This window comes from Corella eumyota, chromosome 5 (genome assembly GCF_963082875.1).
Source record: "Corella eumyota chromosome 5, kaCorEumy4.1, whole genome shotgun sequence".
Taxonomy (NCBI): domain Eukaryota; kingdom Metazoa; phylum Chordata; class Ascidiacea; order Phlebobranchia; family Corellidae; genus Corella; species Corella eumyota.
In genome coordinates, this window is record NC_137494.1 from 15,200,752 (window position 1) to 15,221,900 (window position 21,149).

At 28.2% G+C, this 21,149-nt stretch overlaps 1 protein-coding gene across 2 annotated transcripts; it reads left to right on the plus strand.

Annotated features, from left to right (window-relative positions):
- Positions 1-1,396: 1,396 nt before the first annotated feature.
- Positions 1,397-17,680, plus strand: LOC145752092 (RNA-binding protein Musashi homolog Rbp6-like). Of its 2 annotated transcripts, none has more exons than XM_082568300.1 (13): positions 1,397-1,540; positions 1,669-1,709; positions 1,979-2,060; positions 2,568-2,682; positions 3,616-3,657; positions 8,473-8,565; positions 9,810-9,858; positions 13,207-13,289; positions 13,387-13,492; positions 13,935-14,018; positions 14,978-15,256; positions 15,426-15,637; positions 15,981-17,680. In XM_082568300.1, exons 1-13 carry the CDS (start codon positions 1,479-1,481, stop codon positions 16,014-16,016), a joined length of 1,284 nt encoding a protein of 427 aa, XP_082424426.1. In that variant the 5' UTR covers positions 1,397-1,478; the 3' UTR covers positions 16,017-17,680. The 2 variants fall into 2 exon arrangements, with proteins under 2 accessions (XP_082424426.1, XP_082424427.1); XM_082568301.1 differs by having other exon boundaries at positions 2,595-2,682.
- The last annotated feature ends 3,469 nt before the right edge of the window (positions 17,681-21,149 follow it).

Here is a 21,149-nt window from a genome sequence, read left to right on the forward strand (position 1 = left end):
TTATTAAATACAACAGATTATCGAAAATCGAAAAGATTAAGATATTTACGGAACGCTTACACATAAACAATTGTGTTCAAATCAAGTAACTATATAATATTTTAATATACATATGACAAAACCAGTTTCAGGTTCAAAAATTGGTAATTGAATTGGTATTTAGTTGTATAGTAGTTTATAATATAACCGAAAAACCAAGATTCTAATTATAGTAAGCATAGTTTTATAGCTTCGTAGTAAAGATTTAAAAAAATACTAGAACAGAAAGAAGTTTAGGTTCTGTAGTAGATAGTTAAAAATAGCGAATAAAAAACAGTTAAAATATTAATCAGCTGATTAAATTAATTAGTAATTACCGCCATTTTATTAAAAATACCCATAAAACACTTACAATACATTTACCGCCTTTTTTAGCAGTAGGTGTCAAGTTTTAAAAGCAAGAATTAAGCAATTTAGGTTGAGGTTTTAAAGTGTAAAGTTATAATAAAGAAAGTAAAAGCAAAGTAACACAGATAGATATATCTTTTATTAGCTTTATTTATATGTGTTAATTGCGCTATTAGAGTTTTAATGTACAGTTTTAAGCAAATTTGTAATGCGTAACATTAATGGCTTTTTAAATATCTTTTTTGAAGTAGGGTAGGCTATTTTTTAGTGTAATATATTACTAAATTTAACAATTTAAGTTGGTTTACATATCAGCCTTTAGTCTTCAACTAACTAAGCATAATATACACTGTTACCCTACCTCAGTAAATACTACGAACCAGTATTTTTAGAGATAACAATACCTTATATTATTTAACAATATAGGACAAACGTTAGGCCAAGCGCGTTAACTTGTATTCCTTTATCACTCGTTGAGCGGGTGCACTTGAAACAACACAGCCGTGAGTATGGTCGCCTCTACGTCACGTGTTGATATAGTATGTTGAAATTCTACTTGTTATTTAAATGTGAAAATTGTCGGTATATTATAGCGCCATTAATTCAAGTTTTAAACGCCCCTTTTTCAATTAGATATTTTAAATGTATACGGTCAAGTTAAAAATGTAAAATAAACATCTTTTATAGTAAGAATTTAAACGGTTTAGATTAAGTACAGTATTATAGCTTAAACTACGCTTAACTAGCATAGAAAACGTGTTAAAAATATAAAAAGCGCGCAAAAATTTTGGAGAAGATGTTTTCAGTTTAAGGGCAAAAGAAAACTAGTTTTTTTTTGTAACTTTTTAAACTTAAGTAGTTACGTTTTTGGCACGTACAACAATAGGCTTTATATTTATTAATAGTCAAGAATAAGGCAGGCTAGTGGTAATATTTTGTAAAATATTTAAAGGACTATTAAATAAAAATATAAAGTATATTGTTGAGTATGTTCTGTTTAGTAGTGACTTAGAATTTGTAAATGAAATCAACCTAGGACTTGAACAAAAACAGACGATTTGAAATAACATTGGAAACGACAAATTAAACAGATGTCTCAATTTTCATCAAACTTTGAAATTTCGGATGACAATTCTTTAAAACAGGATCAAGGGTAATATAGATTAGCATAGCGTTAACTTTCATTATAATATATCTAATTCTGTTCTGTTATTTTACACTTTATAATACAGTTATGTAGTACATATCAAAATAGAGTTTTAAACGGTTTGTTTTCTACAGAAAAATGTTCGTTGGTGGATTAAGTTGGCAGACTACCGCAGGTAAGTTAACATTTAAGGGTTTTTAATGGAATTTAACATTAAATATTAAGTTTAAGTAAGCGTGTAAAGCTTATTAAATGTTAAAATAAATGCTAGAGAAGTGTAGACTTAAAAATAAAGGTCAATTTTAATTCAAATACATTACCTAAGTTTTTATATCTTGAAAACCTATCTAAAAATCACACAATACCTACATAACATATATCTATGTATAAGGATAGTTGTATAAGTATAGTGGAGCCTATATTGAAGTATGTGACGTTTTACAGACGGATTGAAAGAGTACTTCAGTCGATATGGTGAGATAAGTGAAGCCACTGTGATGAGGGATCCAACTACTAAGCGTTCAAGGTGAATAGATGAGTCTAATTCTTAGTTTTGGGGAAATTTTAAATGTTTTTTCGATGTAAGCGCATTAAACATAGAGTAACTACTAAGTGAAAAAAAAACATTTTTAGAAAACATTTTTAACCGCCGCAAGGTAGCGCCGCAGAGCAATGTTTGACCTTTTTTTCAACCTTTGAAATAGTCTAGTATAGCGGTCATGGCATCGGATTACAAGCCAAAAGGTTATGGGTTCGAGCCGCACCAATGCCACACTATTCGCCCTTGAGCTCGGTCTTAACAGATAGCTTAAACACTTTACAACCGCTTAAATACTGTTTATAACACCTTACTCAAGCCGAGCTCAAATCTCAAACCCAATAAAATATAAAACTCATCACTTAAAGTGTTGCCAAATATGCCAATTTTTAATTAAATATTACACATCTAACTTGTTAATTACAATCATTATATCAGTATTTTAACTTAAAAATGTTAAACCAAATTTATTGGATAATAATAATGGCTGCGAAGGCGTTTTGTTTTTTCTCCCTACAACAGAGGTTTCGGGTTCGTTACTTACCAGGACTCGAATAATGTGGACAAAGTTTTACACAACCAAGGTCAACTTACACTGGATCAAAAACCGGTGAGTTTAAAATTTGTTTTAAATTAATTTTTATACAATTGTTGCTTATTTTTATATTGTTGACGCTTTGTCCAAGAATGCTACAACATACCAGCAGTGGGAATCAAACCAAGGACCTCAGGTCTTACATAAGGATGCTACAACATGCCAGCAGTGGGAATCAAACCCAGGATCTTAGGTCTTACTTAAGAATGCTACAACATGCAAGTAGTGGAAATCAAACCCAGGACCTCAGGTCATACTTAAGAATGCTACAACATGCAAGTAGTGGAAATCAAACCCAGGACCTCAGGTCATACTTAAGAATGCTACAACATGCCAGCAGTGGGAATAAAATTCAGGATCTCAGGCTCAAGGATGCTACAACATGCCAGCAGTGGGAATCAAACCAAGAATATTAGGTCTTTTTTGCTTATGGCATGGCAGCCTTATTTAAAGCCACATATAAAATTAAGTCATTGAATTGACTTTAATTTAACTAAACAGAAACACCTCATCTTAGCTACCTAACAATATTGTTTTATATTGATTTTCTTTTAACTCACAAAAACCAATTCATACAAATACTAAAAAAACATCAAAATAAAATTTTCTTTGTCCAATTTTTGAGTAATAATCGATCGTTTGTTAGTAGCTTAGCAACAACAATGGTTTATTATTAGGATGTTTATTTTGTCCATTATTCAATTGTTATTTTTTAACTTTTAAAATAAATAAAAGTAGACCACACAACAACTAAATTCTAAGAATTCTAAAAAACAAAAAGTTTTTACATTTTAAAAACAGTTTTTGTTATTTAAAAACTTGGTAAACATGTTAATACTTACTATTAAAAAGTGTATAAATAACAATATCTTTAAAATAATATTGGTAAAGTTTAATTAAATAGGCTTAATCAATTTTCACTAATAATAATATATTTATTTTATTTAGATTGAGGCAAAAGTTGCTATCCCCAAAAAACCACAAAGTCAAGTGAGTTATTCATTATTTTTGTATTTTATTTAAAACATTTTTGTCTGTTTTAAACACCAGAAAAAACAAAATTAAAATACAATAAAAAAAATCTAAATTATGGTTTAAAAATGCCATAATTAGCAAATTAATATATATTTAATTAATTTAAATATAATATAGAAAGTTTTTTAAATTTTACAAATAAATCTTAATTTAAAATTTGATATCACTTTTGCCCTCTTATTAATAATCACAAGTGCTCTAAAAAGAAAGACCCGACAATAGACCGGATCTTTATTGTTATCCAATCCCGTGACCGAACTAAAAGTGGCAAAACGTGTGGCCCAATATAATAGTAATATCATTTAAACCGTTACAACCACGTGTTTTTGAAATGTTATAGCTTGTAAGGGTTGGGTTATACGCTATATAACTCATTACTAGTTAGGGGTTATAATTGGCAACATAAAAGTTAATTTTTTGGTTATTAATTTGAAGCCTTAGTGATATATAGCATAGCAATATAGTTAAATTTAATTTAAAGATTTTTCACTAAATACTATAGTAACTGATTTTAATTCAAAGACAGAAATTTGCAAAAATAAATTAAGTTTGTAGTTAGGTTTATTAATTAATTATTGTAGTAAAAAAGTAGCTATGTCAATTTGTAATTTAATAATTAACAAATTAATTAATTAGTTGGTGTAAAAATATTACTTAAAAGTAAGTGTAGTTAAGGGTTAATATTAAATAATTTTAATATTTTTAAAGCAACAACGTTTTTAGCAAAATAAATTGAAATTTCGTTTAAAGTTTAAGTCTATAGTTAAATGACGTCACAATTCCATGACGTCGTCAGCGCTAATAGCGATCATTTTACATGTAAAGTTAAAGTATGTAAGTAGTAGTCAAAACACGGACTAGAGAAGTCGTTAAGTTGAATCCAGGTGTAAATTTGAATGGATTTGTGGCTCGTTAAAACTTAACGCAAACAAGAGTTTATTTGTTTTGACAAACTAATTTCCAACTGGAATTTAAGACTTTAACTCATATGAACTATACTGTAATTTTATATGACCCAAATCAACAGTGAATTTTTAAAGATTTGTTAAAGTTTAATTTTGATATGTTATAACCTTAGGTTAATAATGTTAATTAAAGTTGTTCGTATCTTAAAAATTTTCGTTAGATTTATTTGTAAAAAAGGTTACAAAAATTGAATATTAAAATTTAAACATTTTTTTTTTTCAATAAATTTTTGTAAAGGGTTTAAAACTTAAATTGATCCCTATTTTTAAACTCATTTTAAGTTGAACTTGGGTTAAGGTTCTGCCGTGTTAAACGTCAGCAATTGTTTTGTTATGCTACCTTAATTTAACGCTAAATAATTCGCCCATATACCGCCCTGCTTGCTCAAATATTAACTCATTCTAACTAAAATAGATTGGTCAGTTCTATACTGTTTAAATATACAAAAAAATAATAAAAATCCGAGAGTTAAATATATGTTTAGAATTAAGTTTAAATTTTGAGTTAAACGTAAAATATTTTTTGTGACGTCATATTCGGTAAATATTTGACGTTAAATGTTGGAACGTGGGCGGTTACGCAAGAACGTCGAAGCGTGTAAAATATTATAACCTCACTTTTCTGTTAGTTACTTAGTTGGCAGGCGAGAGCCATCGTATAAAAGCTTTTATATAGAGAACAACGCGTCGTATTTTCACTTTGTTTGTGACACGGCGACACGCTGAAGGGTTGTGTATAGCACAGAGTGAGAACTCGTGATAAATAGGGCAGTAAAGTTAATATGGAACGAGAATTTTAATTTTGAATATGTTAAATAAAGATTTGTAATATTCAAGTAAAAATGGAGTAAAAAATACGTAAATTAGATATAAAATAACACATATAAACTAGTGTTATTATATTAGCTTATGTGAAGCATTATTTCCCAGACTTTTATTGTTGATACAGCGATAAGAATAAATATATATATAGTAGCGTTACAAATTTATCGTTTTTAAAATGTTAAAATTTATAAATTTATTATATTCAAATAAAAAAATCGCGTTATTTATTATTTTTAAACGTATTCGTTGGTTAGTTTTCATTATTTTTGTCCGTAAAGTTGGTATACTAACAACATTATAGTTCAACTAATGTTGTCTGTTTATTGTACAGCGTTGACACATCTTTTGAAATTGTCAAAAATGAAAAATAAACGACCTTACTATCTCAGATTCGATCTCTAACCATTATTATTATTATAAAGTTCTACGCTGAATGTTTTACTAGATGCTCGCTCAGCCGTAAAATCCATAAAATTCATTCAAAATATCACTTGTTAAAGTTTATAGGAAATGTTGAGGTAGATAATAGCTGGTTTAAACGGTAAAAATAATAATTAAACACTTTATAAAGTCGACAAAACTGACGTTTATTGATTGTTGTAAGTATGGAGGAATAATGATAGGTTTAAAAGTTCGTTATTTCGCTACCACGTGTTAAATATAAAATCGCTTATACGTGAAATACTGTTACAAATATAGGGCTTAATTTTAACGAAAATGTTAAAAAAATTTAGTTAAAATGTTAAGTTTAGTATAATTTAAAAAGCAATTGTTAGAAAGTGGGTATTTTTAGTTTAAAAAATGTGTTTTTATTGGCAAAATTTAGCGAAAATTAATTTTTTAATTTTTTTTTGTAATGTAGAGTTTATGATAAGCAAACAGCATGATATATTTGCATAAAACTAGCGCTTTTAGTAGGCAAAAAATGACGTAAAACGTACTTAATAAGCCCTGTTGAAAAAAGGGATTTAAACGGCTTATATTTTTATAAGTTGGCGCTGTTTGGAATCAAAAAATATTCGAATTTTGAAATTATATTGTTCCTACAACGCTCCGATGGTTTTGAAAAGATGACGATGTAAAATAAAAAGTAAATTTCGAGACAGAAAAAGGTGCTTTTATTTATTCAGTAAAAGCTTAACCTATAACAAACAATACCTTCCCTTACTTAAGAAAGATGTATTTACTCTTGTATTCACTACTGCCTTACAAACCCAGTTAGAATTCGATTTGATGGAATTAGGTTGAATTGCGAAATTTGACTAGACTTTCGATATAATTACAGGCAAACGTAGAACTCGGATAAGGTTACTTACTTTAATGTGGCATTTAATTCAAGGTTTTAGGTTTTTAGTCAGTCTAGTTTTCCGTTTTTGAGCAGTTTTGATGTTTTTAAATTTGGATCGAAATGTTTAGACTAGAAAAAGTTAATTTAAAGTCATATTGGTTGAGGTATTTAAAGTTTTTTAGCCGTTTACTGATTGCATAAATACGCGATGCTACTATAGTTTGAGTACTTGATGATTATAGTTATATAGAACCTAATTTCAATATCAGAACCTTGGTTAAAATCATAGATTTTTAAAAATTTAAATTTTACTTTTTGTTTGAATAGATCAAAATTAAGAGTAGTTCAATTTAAAGTAGTTTTTAGGTTGGTGTAATAAGCTGTAATAATAAAAACTCAGTAGTAAAACACTTACTATCCTCTCATACACAACAACAACAACGTTAAGGTAAAATATTTTTTTTTTTTTTTTTATTTTGTTTTTTCGCGCATTGATAAAAGTTAATATTAAATACGATATACAATTAATATTACAACAATGCGACGGGAAAAAATGACAAATTTAAAACATGCCAAAAGTATTAATGTTTGCATAAAGATTTAAAGTATGTTATGGCATGCTCACCAAACCTAAATTCTAATATGTAAATATAAATTAAATAATCTCACATATTAAACCCTTAAATTGGCTTTGCTATTTTTTCTATATTTAAATAATGTATTATTTATTTATAATTAGTAATATGGCAAAATGTAATCGTTTTTAATTAAGAAAATACAAGCTATAATAATTTAATTTACTTTTTAAGTCATAGAATTAATTATATTTAACAGTTTTGCGAAGTTTTAAAATAGGGCAAGGGCACTTAATGCTTTATAACATAAAGTTATTTATAATATAGTAAGTTAAAATGTTTTTCTTTTAACTTTATTTCGTGCGTAGCCAGTTTAAAAAAACATATTTTAAAAGATTTCATGAACTGAATACTATGTTTAAATTTCGTTTACAGCGTTTTTAAACAAGTTATAAAATGTTAAAATTTAAATAAAAAAATAGATGTTTTGTTAAAAGTAATAGATTAAGAATAACAAAACGTTGCAAAAAATGGGTATTTTAGAATTTTTAAATTAAAAATATATCTTAAGGTAACTTTTCATATAATTAAGTTTAAAAATTTAATTGTTTGAAATTGTTTTTCTGACTCAAATTGAAACGATCCGAATTTCTTTTCATCTTTAAACAAACATAAAACCGATGACGTATGTTGAATATGACGTCATATATTTATTTTAAGTTATAAATTCTTATTCTTCACTTAATACAAAGTACAAGTTATGTTTAATAACAGTAAAGTCAGTTTTAAGCAAACCCTAAAAAAATGTAATATTATGTAATAATAAAATAATTATTTTTAATTAATTGGTTTTTATTACTAATTAGTTTCTAATAATAATATTTTTAATCTTTTTAAATTGTTTATTTTAAACAAAATTTAAAGATTTAAGTTTTTAAAACATCTTTCTAAATTATTTTGGTTTTTAATTAGTTAATTAGTTGATGTTAATTAGGGATTACGTCAATTTAAAAGTTGTTATCTTATAGTTAAACAGATTATAATATAACAGTTTCTAAAATCTTCATTTTACAACAAAATAAAAGTTTACAAAATTTAATTTTTTTAATTTTTTTAGATGGTGACCCGAACCAAGAAAATCTTCGTTGGAGGATTGTCAGCAAATACAATCGTGGATGATCTCAAAAATTATTTCGGAACATACGGAAAGGTAAAATAACAAGATTAGTTAATAGCCCGCCCTACCATCATGATTTTAATTGTTGTAATATGCTCACAACTCTTAACTAATATTTGTCCACAATAATTCACCTGCGCACCACAAACAGAAGTTTTATTTGTTTTGTAGGCCCTTAAATTGGACACATATATATATATATAATATTCAAACAGGTATAGATTATTGTAAATTAACCGGTTATGGCGTCGGACTACGAGCCGAAAGGATTCGGGTTCGAGCCGCACCAATGCCACATTATTCACCTTTTAGTCCGGCGTTTACAGATAGCTTAAACACATTACAACAGCAAACCCTTACCTGATAAAAAAATATCAAAAAAGGGGCATATGGAAAAAAAATTATATAAACGTCAAAAGTTAAACGCTTTTCAATATTAAAAGTTACAAAAAATAATGAAATTTTCATCAAAAGTCAATTTTTTTCCTAACAGTTAGATTTTTAATATTAAATTTTAAGTACAGTCGTCATTTCTTATTCACTTTAATAATTAACAATTATCCTTTATTCTTAACAATCCACCATTATTATAAATCACCTTTAACAATCCACCATTATATTTAATACAATGAATCGAAATCCATTGAAAGAATAATTATTAATTATTAATACGTAACTAGAATGAAAAGAAAAAAAAATTACGTAAAACCTCATTCAAAAATAAGTTAATAACATATGACTGACGTAATTCCATTTTTGCGATTTTTTTATTAAAATATAATTTAACTTTTTGTGACGTCATTATTATTAAATCGTTGGTCACGTGACCAATTATGGTATCTAATTCGATTGTTTAAGATGCTTGGGGCGGTCACGTGACCTTTTTGGAGTTAATTTTAGGATGTTATAAAATCTAATATCAAAAGTTTTTACGTATACTGATAACAATAATATTAAATTAAAATAAACCAATTTTTACCAATTTTGATGGTTGTCAGAAACAAAAATAAACCAATTTTTTATTGGTTTAAAATATACGAAATAAACCAATTTTAATGGTTTAAAATATAAAAATAAACCAAATTTAATGGTTCCCAACAGGCTTAGTTAAACACCAATAAATAAAGCAATTTAAACACCATTATAAAACCAATTTGAATAAACTAAAAACATAGTTTAAAACATGCTCTAAACACTAGTTTATAATATGGTCACTAAATCTTTTAATATTACAAAACTTAAAATTTAAAAATTTTAATTTTTTTTTTGTTTTTTAGGTGGAAGATGCTATGTTAATGTTTGATAAACAAACCAATAGACATAGAGGTAAAATTAATTAAATAACTAATTAATGTTAATCATAATTAAAACCAGATTATTAACATTTTATTTGGTAAACGCCAGTACATTTTAAACGATATAATAATCAAATAAAGAAGGAAAAATCCAATATTTATGTATATTTTTGTTAAACGGAATTCCAATTTTAAGGTTTAATTTTATAGAAAATTTGGAATTTTTTCGGTAAGTTTTTGCCACTTTAGTTGATAGTGGTAGCTAGTTAACTGTTAAAGTTAATAAAAAGTTAAATTTGCCGTTTTATTACCAATATAGTTCCACAAGTAGTAAAATTGAAGTGTATAGTCTACAATAAAACGACTTTTTATCGCGTTTAACTAACTAGATGTCGTTATTTTCACACCGTTTGAAGGTTGTGTTGCTTTATATCGTTTGTCCTCAATTTAGTTGTGCTCATATTTAGTTAAAATCTAGTTTTTGCGCTGTTTTAATTAATCATAGATGTACTAGATAGTCACTTTGTACCTGGTTGCACTTACAATAATATTCTAGAATATCACAAAATAGTAGTTCAACAAATACTAGAGTAAATCATTAAGTTGTGTGATTTTGTAAACGTTTAGTGAAGATATTATAATAGATATAGTAGTGGTGTTTATATTTATTATTAAACATTTTTTGTAATTTTATTTTTGGATTAATTTAAAATTTAATTGTTGGTTTGATATATTGGTTTAAACGGAAAACAATTTTTTATTTAGGTTTTTCGCACATCGATAAAAGTAAATAATAAATACGATATACAATTAATATTACAACAATGCAACGGGAAAAAATGACAAAATTAATTTAATGATTTAAAACATGCCAAAAGTATTAATGTTTATACAAAGATTTTAAATATGTTATGGCATGCTCACCTAACCAAGACATGCGGTTTATATTACCAAAATAATTTTTAATTAAGTTTATATTAACACAAGTTAAAAATTACAATTTAAAAAAATTAACATTATTCACAATTTTAAAATTAAAATTTTACATTTGGTCAATTTTGGCAGGAAAAAATCTTTACAAAAACGAATTTAAAATCGGGCCTATTTTTTGCCACGTGGAAAAGTCAAAAATAATTCAAGTTTTTGTTAAATAAAACCTGCCCAGACTCGTTATTATATTTGTATTGAATAGTATGGGAAAATATATGAAGGAGCACTCAGAATGCTTTTAAACTTCGCTCTAACAATACACCGATATTTAACTGTTATTATAACGTTATACCTATATAGGTATTATTATTATTAACAACGGTTATTTTTAATTTTATAGGAAAAAAAATTGTATTTTATTTATTTTGGTGAATTTTAATTTAAAAAAAAATTACATTTTTAAAGTTAAAAATTTTTGTGTAGGGTGTTTAAAAATTAGTTTAAAAGGGTAATACTAGGACCTGGACCCAATTAAATTAACTTTTAGGCTCAATTTTTAAATTTTAAACCGTCAAAAAAATCAATTTATCAAAAAAGTTCTTAACAAATTTTCCATTCTTTCCCCCTTCCGTTTAAACAACCCACTTTAAAATTTCAACAATTTTCAAACAACTTGTTAACTTCGTTAAAACAAACTTAATAAAACGTTTAACCTATTTTGCTATAACATCAAGTACTCTGTTACAACAATCAGTTAGTTTTAAAACCAGATGTTTAAGTATATAAGGGTGCTTTAAATATGAATCCAGCTGTAGAATAAGTAGAAATACTTAAGTACATTTGAAACTAGCTAAAAACTTTACTCAAACGGCTACCGCCAATTTTTTGTAAATGTTTTTTTTATGTTACCTAACAACATTTAATTAGTTAGGCTAAAAAGAACGGTTAAATTGTAATGAAATGAACATAATTATATAATATTAGGCTTTCCTAACTGTTAATTAATTAAACAATTATAAAAAAAATCACACAAAATTTATTTTAAAATGAGTTTTTAGATTTGTTTTTGTTAATTATTTAATTAAATCATGGATACGGATTAAGATTGTGAAAAAAAATTCTGAAAATTAATTTCCAACTATATAAAAAAACGTGTTTCAAAAGCCACGTGGTTGCTCAATACTTTTCAACGAACAAAAAACGAATTAGGGAAATTGTAAAGCGAACCCTTTCTATTTATCACCAACAATGCCGTTTGTTTCTTCATTGTTTGTAATTTAGCGAACAAAGACTTTCAGTTTTTGTGTTTTTACCTTTCAATAGTTGTATAGTAATGTCGTCCCAACACGCCTATGTTAAACAATACCAACGGTAGCTAGGTTGTTGTTCCAGGGCGTTTATATTATTCTCTTACTTAAGATTGATCGAAAATATATTCTTATACCTGTATGTGACCGTTTAAATTTTGCGAAAATATTATTCCTAAATTGTTGACATGGTAACGTTCTTTAGGGATCGTTAGTTAAAGAAAATAAATATTTAAAATTAATAGTTTAGATGAATAATTTAAATTTAATTGCCGTTTTTTTAAACAACTTTTTGTGTATAAATTTGTTATTATTAAATATATATTTTGCGACCATATATGATTTTATTTTCACACTAATACGATAAATTTTTTGATATAATTTTCAAATTGGAATAATTAATAATAATCTATATAAGTTTATATAAAAAATTGGACAAAATTTGAGATACAAACTGTTAAATAATTGCTTAAAATTACCGTTAACTAAAGCTTCAATTTGTTATTTGTTTAATTCGTATTCAGTGTAAATTAAATTGAGTTTTAAAAGCGGGCGTTTTTGTTTACCAAGCAATAAATCAGCAATTTATAATTCACAACCTTCAGTTGAAACGAAAGGTTTTGAAATAAATTTTTGCCACGTATTGGAAGTAGATCCGGGTTCGAAACCCTTGCTCAAGTGATCGTAATTCTAGCTTTAAATATAAGTCGAGTACAATACATTTAAAACTTTTAATTTCAACATTTTAAAGTGTACAATATACACACAATACTTTATACAATTGAAGGGATTTAAGTCTATGTATGTATTCAATACATTAATAATTTTAACTATAGCTTTTTATACAATTGTAAGACTTATTTTTAAGTTAAAAAAAGGGACTGTTTGTTGTTTATATCATACTAAGTAAAGTAACATTGATTAAGCATCAGATATCTGTTATAAAAAATGTGTAAAAATTAAAGAAAAAAAGAAAAATTTTTGATGGTTTTGTTGTTTGTTGGGCTTCCAAAATTGAGTTATAATTAAAATATTAAGACATTAGTTTTGTAAACCTTTATTGTAAGACTATATACTAAGATTTCCTAAAATTAAAAAAAAGTTGAACCACAAATAACTTTAATTTTTTCTTTTTTTTGTAGGATTTGGATTCGTAACTTTTGACAACGAAGATCCAGTTGAAAAAGTTTGTGAAATTCACTTCCATGAAATTAACAATAAAATGGTAAATATTCAACTTTAATTAATAATTAACCTATAGCTATATTGACAAAATAAATATAAATATTGGAATTCAAATTCAAAATCTTATATTAATGTAGGTCGAATGTAAGAAAGCTCAACCAAAAGAAGTGATGTTACCAACTTTAGCTCGGACAGCTCGGACGAGAACTTATCCTTACGTTGACCCTCAAACTTATGTACTCGGTAAGATTTGATAAATAAAATAATGTATAACCTGCAATGTGGTGTAGTGGTTAGGTCACTTGACTTTACTACATTAGGTCCTGGTTTCGATTCTCACTGTTTTTATTCTGTAGCACCCTTGAGTAAGGCGCTATAAACGATACTAACTCCTGCTGAGTCAGCACTTTATCAGTAGTTTAATTATCGGGCAATTATAATCTATAATATCCCAAACTGCCAAAGGCAACTCGAGACTGGGTCGGAGTAACTGATGTTGCTCTATGTTAGGACTGCGAAGTCAGCCTTTCTACATCAAGGATAAATATATATAAATTTAAAAAGAGCTAGCCTTAAAAATATATTTATTTATGTCAATACCCTTAGTTATACAGTTTTTGATTCCTTTTTTTCCATACCTTTATTTTTGACTAATTTTAAATTTTTACTATTTTAATTTTTCCAGGCATTCCAGGATTAGCTTATGGTCGTCCAGCATCAACATATGCTGCATACCCAACAACTTATTCTCCCTATCCCAGTGCATTAAGTAAGTTAACCTATAATATACCAGTACTTAAGTATAAGAAATCTAATTTCTTGTATATTTAGTTTCACATTGGCTTTTACATAGGGTAATGTTATAATTATTGAATTATTACTTTTAGTTAGTTTTTTAGTTAATTATGAACATTTTTAAAGTTTAAAAATGGCAAAATTTTACAAAATAAAATATAAAATCTAATTTTGCCACTAAAATTCAGTTTTTCATTTTTATATAAATATGAAAGCAAAATTTAAAAAGACTTGGATCTACTAATTATAAAGGGTTTAATTACTAATGGTTCTACTTACTTATACACGTTTAAGTTTTAATAATGGGTTTTCAATTTAAAATTGGCGATAATTATATCTTTGTATTTCCTATTACGAGATAATAGGATTTCAACTTGTAAGATGTTAAGATATAACAGTTAATTAAATACACATTAATATCTGGACCATAAGTTTAATTTTATTTCATAAATTACTACGTCAAAACTTGTATAAAAATTGTAATTTAGTTCTATGTTGTTTAAATATTATAATTCTTTCTACTGTCGTATTTGTTATTTGTAAGTTTTTGGACAGTTTTTCGTATATATCTTTATCCTTGATGTAGAAAGGTTGAATTTACATATCAGTTACCCCGACCCAGTCTCGAGTTACTTGTGGCAGTTTCGAATAGTATTGATTATAATTGTCCGATAATTATGCTGCTAATTAAATGCTAGCTCAGCAGGAGTTCATACCGTTTATATCGCCTTACTTAAGGGCGCTACAGCATGAGAGCAGTGGGGATTGAACCAACGACCTCGTGTTATGTAATGAAGTGTTTTAAATACTACACCACGCTGCCAGTTTTAACAACTTTTTATATTAACAACTTTTTAAGATATTCGATATATTTCAATACTTTCTACTTTAGATTTGTTGTCTTAGTTTGTTTGTAACATTCTCATTATATAGGCCTTGTTGATCCAACACAAGCGGCAGCAACCGCCGCTGCAGCAGGCACTGCGTTCTACCACCCAAGTCTCGCTCTGGCGCCATCTCCCGCCCCTGGTGCACAATCAGTGTATGCGCAAGATGCCGCCACAGCTGCAGCAATGGCAGGGTTAGCTCGTGTTGGGATGATGGCCCCAGCAGGGGCGAGACTGGATACTCTAACAGCAGCTAACCCACAGGCTCTTCATCATCAAATCCCAGTGTCTGGAAACGAATTAAAAAGAGATTTTGTTGCGTCAGGTTTGTGCTAATTAGTTAATTAGTTAATTAGTTAATTAGTTTCACTAGTTCTTATGGTGAGCTTAGTTTTCACTTTGCTTTATTCATTCTAGATTTTAGTGCAAATTTACGTAATTTATTATTTAATAATTAAGTTGATTAAAAAGCTAAAACTTGCCTTTTTTTACAGTTTTGAACAGTTACGCTACTCATGGAGCAACAGCGCCATCTATCGCTAGTTACCACCCGTCCCCTTCACCCGGGGCCCGAACCTTGACCGCAGGGACTGGTGAATTGATCACTTCTGACACGGCATTTGCTCAACAATTTGTGGCACCGAATACGAACCAACCCGGGATTGGAGCAACTCTACCAGGTGGACTGGCAGGACATTTCGCTTCGGTAGGTTGAGTTTGTTATAGCATTTTAAGCATTTTGTTGCGTTTTTTAGTAGGACTTGAGAACCTGGGTTTGATTCCCACTGCTAGCATGTTGTAAAATCCTTGAGTAAGACCCAAGATCTTGAGTTTGACCCTCACTGCTGGCATGTTGTAACATCCTTAAGTAAGGCCTGAGATTCTGAGTTTAATTCCCACTGCTGACATGTTGTAACATTTTTTAGTAAGACCTGACGTCCTGGGTTTAATTCCCATTGCTGGCATATAGTTGTGTCCTCAAGTTAGACCTAAAATCTGTAGTTTGATTCCCACTGCAGCCACTAATTAAAATATTTTTAATTTTCTAGCAAGGACAGTTGATTGCTGGACTGACCTACCCATAAATATCCAAGAATTCATTTTCAACTAAAACAAACTTCAAATAACTTTCAAATATGCAGCTTAATATGCGCATTACTCGTTAAAATTGTGCACAAGATTTTCCCTTGCACATTCTCGTTTTTCCGCTGAAAAAAGTGATTTTTTTACTGGTTTGGGTTTGTATGAAACGCTTGCTCTTTGGCGCTATCTGCCGGAGATGAATTTGCCTTATTTTATCGCTTTTTTATGTTTGTTGTTTGTGTCTTTCGTGTTTGAAATTTCTACCGCTAAAGGGCGCCCGCGATTCGCATAAAAAACATCACGTGTCGTATCCAAACTGTGACGTCATTATCTGCAATAACAATCACCTATTATGACGTGCATGAGTAGAAAAAAATGAGTTTTAGTCGGTTCGCGTAGTTTTTAGTTTTGCTTGAAATAACACAAAAGTTTAAACCACCCTTTTGTCTGAATATAAAGTTGATTTTTTGTTATTTTTGGTGAAGGTTTAATTTTAATTTTATACTAATTTTTTAACCACGTGTTTTCGAAATGAATTTTAATAATTTTAAACCAAAAATGGATTTTTTAAATAAAGTTTTTTTTTTGCGCATTTTTAACCAAATTTTAGTGAAATAATTTTTAGTTTTTTAACAATATTCTGATGCTGGCATCTTTTACAAAACTGCCCCATTTTTAATCTAAACTTACCAAAAAATTGGCAGTAAATTTAAAATCATAAATTTAAATAATTTTGCCTGCTTTAATACGGTTGTAAATATATTAGATTTAGAATATTTAAAAAGTAGTTTGTTCATGAATTTTAAAACCAACTATTCGACCTATGTTTTAACATGTATTCACATTCCTGTCTAAACAGCATTTGGTTTACGCTTGTATATATTCGTGATATTTAGTTTTTTGCTTTAACTAACATGTTGTCTGTTGATCGTCCTATACCAGCGTACTAACAACTTTTTCAAACCATTTTAACACAAAAGATACGTCTCGGTTTTGAAAGGCGTCGTAGTAGATGTTTACTAATTAAAGGTGCTGTTATTATTATAGCGATTATATTCCAAATGAAAATTGTTTTTTTTAGCTTAATTTGTAGTTTGTTCGCTACAGGACTGTGGGTATTTAAATTGCACATTTTGTAGATCTTAGTGAACGGTGCTTCTGCTTTTATTTTAGCTCCTCCGTATATATAATGTGCACTGTGTTTGGTCAAAACTTAAATTCTTCACAATTTCATTAATTTATTTTTACTGAATATTCTGTAAGGTTTATAGTACTTTTAAACTTCGTACTATCAACTGAAAATAATATTGTTTTGTATATATTGGTTCTTTTAGCTAAAAGGAAGTTTTACATTTTTAGCTTTTTGTGTTTTTTCTTTTACCTGAAATGCTTTAAAACAATCCCTTTTACTTAGAAACTACTCCGTTATCTATAACACTATATAGTACCATTTAACATACTGTATATATATAGTGTTATATGGTAACGGGGTGGTCTTAATTAGAATTAGAATCTAGTTAGAGTAGCACACGAAGTGCAATCTTGGTTTAAAGTTTAAAAGTTTTTGAGTTTTTTTTTGTGTTCCTTGAAAAATTTGTAAATATTTTTTTCTTTCAAGTTCTGTTTCGAATTTCTTTTATTTGAATAAAAATTGTTTTAAAATGTTTTCGAAAAATTGTAAATTAATATTTATTTACATTTAACTAAAGGTTTCTACAACTAATTTAAAGTAAAAGTCTTTAAAATTAGGTAGAAAAGTCAGATTTTTTTGCAATAACATTAGTTAGGTTTATGTAAAACTTATCATAATTATTTTTTTTCTCGTTTTTTCGCGCAATGATAAAAGTAAATAATAAATACGATATACAATTAATATTACAACAATGCGACGGGAAAAAATGACAAAATTAATTTAATGATTTAAAACAGGTCAAAAGTATTAATGTTTACATAAAGATTTTAAGTATGTTATGGCATATGTTAAAATATAGGTAATTTGTTTAACTTATTTAAAATGTATCGCCAATAAACTTGCATGAAACTTACAAAAGAGCCTTCTAGTAAATGTGCAAACCAATTCATTTTTGCTTGTGGCTGATTTAGTTTAAAAAACACGCGCGCGTCTTGTAAGCTAAAACGCACGAACGCTTTTTACGAGATGAACCTTAATAGTGAGCTAATGTTTTGTAGTACAGGCCTAGCATTACAGCATTTAGTACAACGTTATAGGGTTAAGATAGAGTTGTTTATTTATAATCATTAGTATATAAGTAAGGATATACAGTAAAAAGAGGTTGAATGTTAGGTTAATATGCATAGTATAAAAACTAGTATAAAAAGTTTTTATTTTTATTAAGGTTTTAATAAGTGTAATAAGGAATATATTAAATATAACATGAATGCGATAAACTGTTTTGTGGACAAAACTGGTTGAATATCTGGATATAAAAAAGTGTTAAAACATAAGAATGCAACGAAATGATAAAATGCAAAAGAACCACCTTACAATGGACATTAAAAAGGTATTTTATATAATGCTATATATGTTTTTTATGTACCCTTAAGCTTGTACAATTTTTGTATTTTAATTATTAAGGGCTGTTGTGATGTGTTTTAGCTATTCATTAACGCCGACTTGAGGTTAAATAGTGTGACATTGGTGCGGCTCGAACTTTAAACCTCTCGACTTGTAGTTCAACCGTCAAATACAGTGTGCCAAATTTGTTTAAAATACTCCCGCTTGTTGTCAGCCGAGAGTTACCAATATTTTATGAATAACACGTGACCTACTTTTCCGTAACCTTAAAACTGTAACGAAGTAAATTAATCGATATGTCGGATCCATACCTTGTAAGGCCGCAGGTTCAAGTCTCACCAAGGCCATAGAAAATGCGTATTTTAAACTCTGTTAAAAAATTCTGCGCTTTATAACAACAACTGCGCTTTATAACAACAGTTACTTCATTTTTATTGGGCTATTATGCTATAGCTGACCCATTCTAGAAAATTCGTTTTATTTATCAAAATTTAGGTAACTTTATTAATATTAAAATGTGTTATCTACAGATGCAGGTGTTATTCTTAGCTTAAGAACCCAATCCACAAATAACTCGTATTATAAAGTTTTGGATATAAAAATAATAATCCGAAATTGGAATATATATATCTTATAAATCCTTTAAAATAAGATGGATTGAATAAAACGTCGCTTAAGGCAGGTAGACTATAATATTACCTTCTATCATTTCTCCTTTAAATTAATCCGTTGAAAAGTGTTTACACAAAGACTTTGATGTTTCTTATCTTTGGCAATTATTAAATTTACCTAATATCCCATATTTAGATTTTTCCTCTAAAACATATTTGGTGATTGTTTGTGTGCTTATAAAGCATTATATCCTGTAACAATGGTCCTTTATTTTAAACAAGTGAACGACTGTTTTGCATTGTTACGTTGTAATATAAACACACGGCTATAATCGAATTTAACTGTCTGCAGGTTTAAATAATTAGGTAAAAATTAATTTTTAGCGATTTTTTAAGACATTTTGAAATTGAATTGTGCAGATTGATTTTTATAGTTCTGGAAAAACATGTTTACAAATCGAAATCCAAAGTAAAAACAAGTTAAAAGTGAGTCAGATCAGACAAAAACGAATTATGTTAAATATATAAAAAGGAAACGCTGGTGTCTAGACTAACATAGGAGGTTGTGTGATTAAAATGATTTTTGGTTTTTAAAACATAAATAAAAGTCTTGTGTTGATTTTACAGCTGCCAATGACCTTAATTTGATTTTTAAAGTTAAATTTATTGTTCTCTATATATCGTTGCATTGTTTATATAAATATAATAATAGCTTTTATTGTTTGATTGTTAAATCATTGTTAAGAAAATTTTGATTGTTGTAATTGTTAAGAAATAATAATCGTTAAACAATGGCTCATTATTAAATAAATGTTGAATATTATAACATATTTTTAGCAAATTTACTGTTGAATTTGGTAAAAAATTACCGATTTGGGATGAAAAAAAGGGTTTTAAAATGTTGCAATACACCAAGAATTGCTGTCAGCAAAATCGAGGCTAATTAGAGCATCTCGTAACCTAATACAACGCGGTTATTTTTATGATTTTAAGACATTTTTGCGGTGCATAAAAAGTTGCTAATCATCATCATCAGTAAATACATTTTTCTATTCGCGATGTGGGATTTTGAGTTTTGTTTTTAAGTTTTTAAAGTTAAATAAAGTTCAGTTTGTATTCCACTGTGGGTTGATATATTTTAATAAACTCCACTGAGATTTTGTTTAGAAATATGTCTCGTTATTAAATAAATGTGGTTTTATTTGCACCTGTTATAAAGGCGTTAAAAATCGAGTTTTGTGTCAAATTTTTCGACAATTTTTTTTGCAAATTTTCGAATTTTTTTGAAATTTCCGTCGGAAAAATTAAGCAATTGGGTATCAGTGCACGTCCGACTGCGCACACTGGTTTCCTTGTTATTCGAACAATCGCTTTTATGCTTCGCTACCACTCGGTTTCGTCTCTCACACTTATATATATGTATGTGAGCATTGTTCAGGGTAACAGAACACCGCTGAAAAGTTGCAAACTTGCAAAGAAAAAACGGATTTAATCCCCCACTGCCTATTCTTGAGTTCCCAGCTTCTAATCCTAGGGTTAACAGCTCACAGAAGGCTCGTTTAAACAAGTGTTAACTATTAAGAGATAAAAAACAGAAGGTTTGGCAAGGTTAGACTGAATAGCAAGCCCAAATTCGTGGTTGATTGAGTGGAGTTTATATGTTGTAGGTAGTTATTAGCATATTAAATAATCCATCAACTTCACTTACGGTCTGGCTTGAGCGGATTCCGTCGCTGCCTTGTGGTTAGACCCGCACTTTTTTCTCACTTTTCACCGCCGAAAAAAAATCTTATTTCCGAACGAAATTCAATTTCACAAGAACGTTGTTATTAGCGCACAGAAAGCAGCAATCATGTGCTTTGCGATATTAATTTAGTTAAGATAGCAGCGTCTTTAACTTACAATTTACACGATATCAATATGTATTACAAGCTATCAACTTGAATAACTAGTTAACATTAAAGGAAACTTATCTCTGTAGATATCGC

Bases quoted from the DNA above. Each gene is read 5' to 3' on its own strand.
- LOC145752092 (XM_082568300.1), top strand. From the start codon at position 1,479: ATGTCTCAATTTTCATCAAACTTTGAAATTTCGGATGACAATTCTTTA. The intron at 1,541-1,668 runs GTAATATAGATT...TGTTTTCTACAG, and splicing joins TCTTTAAAACAGGATCAAGG to AAAAATGTTCGTTGGTGGAT. The intron at 14,019-14,977 runs GTAAGTTAACCT...CTCATTATATAG, and splicing joins TCCCTATCCCAGTGCATTAA to GCCTTGTTGATCCAACACAA.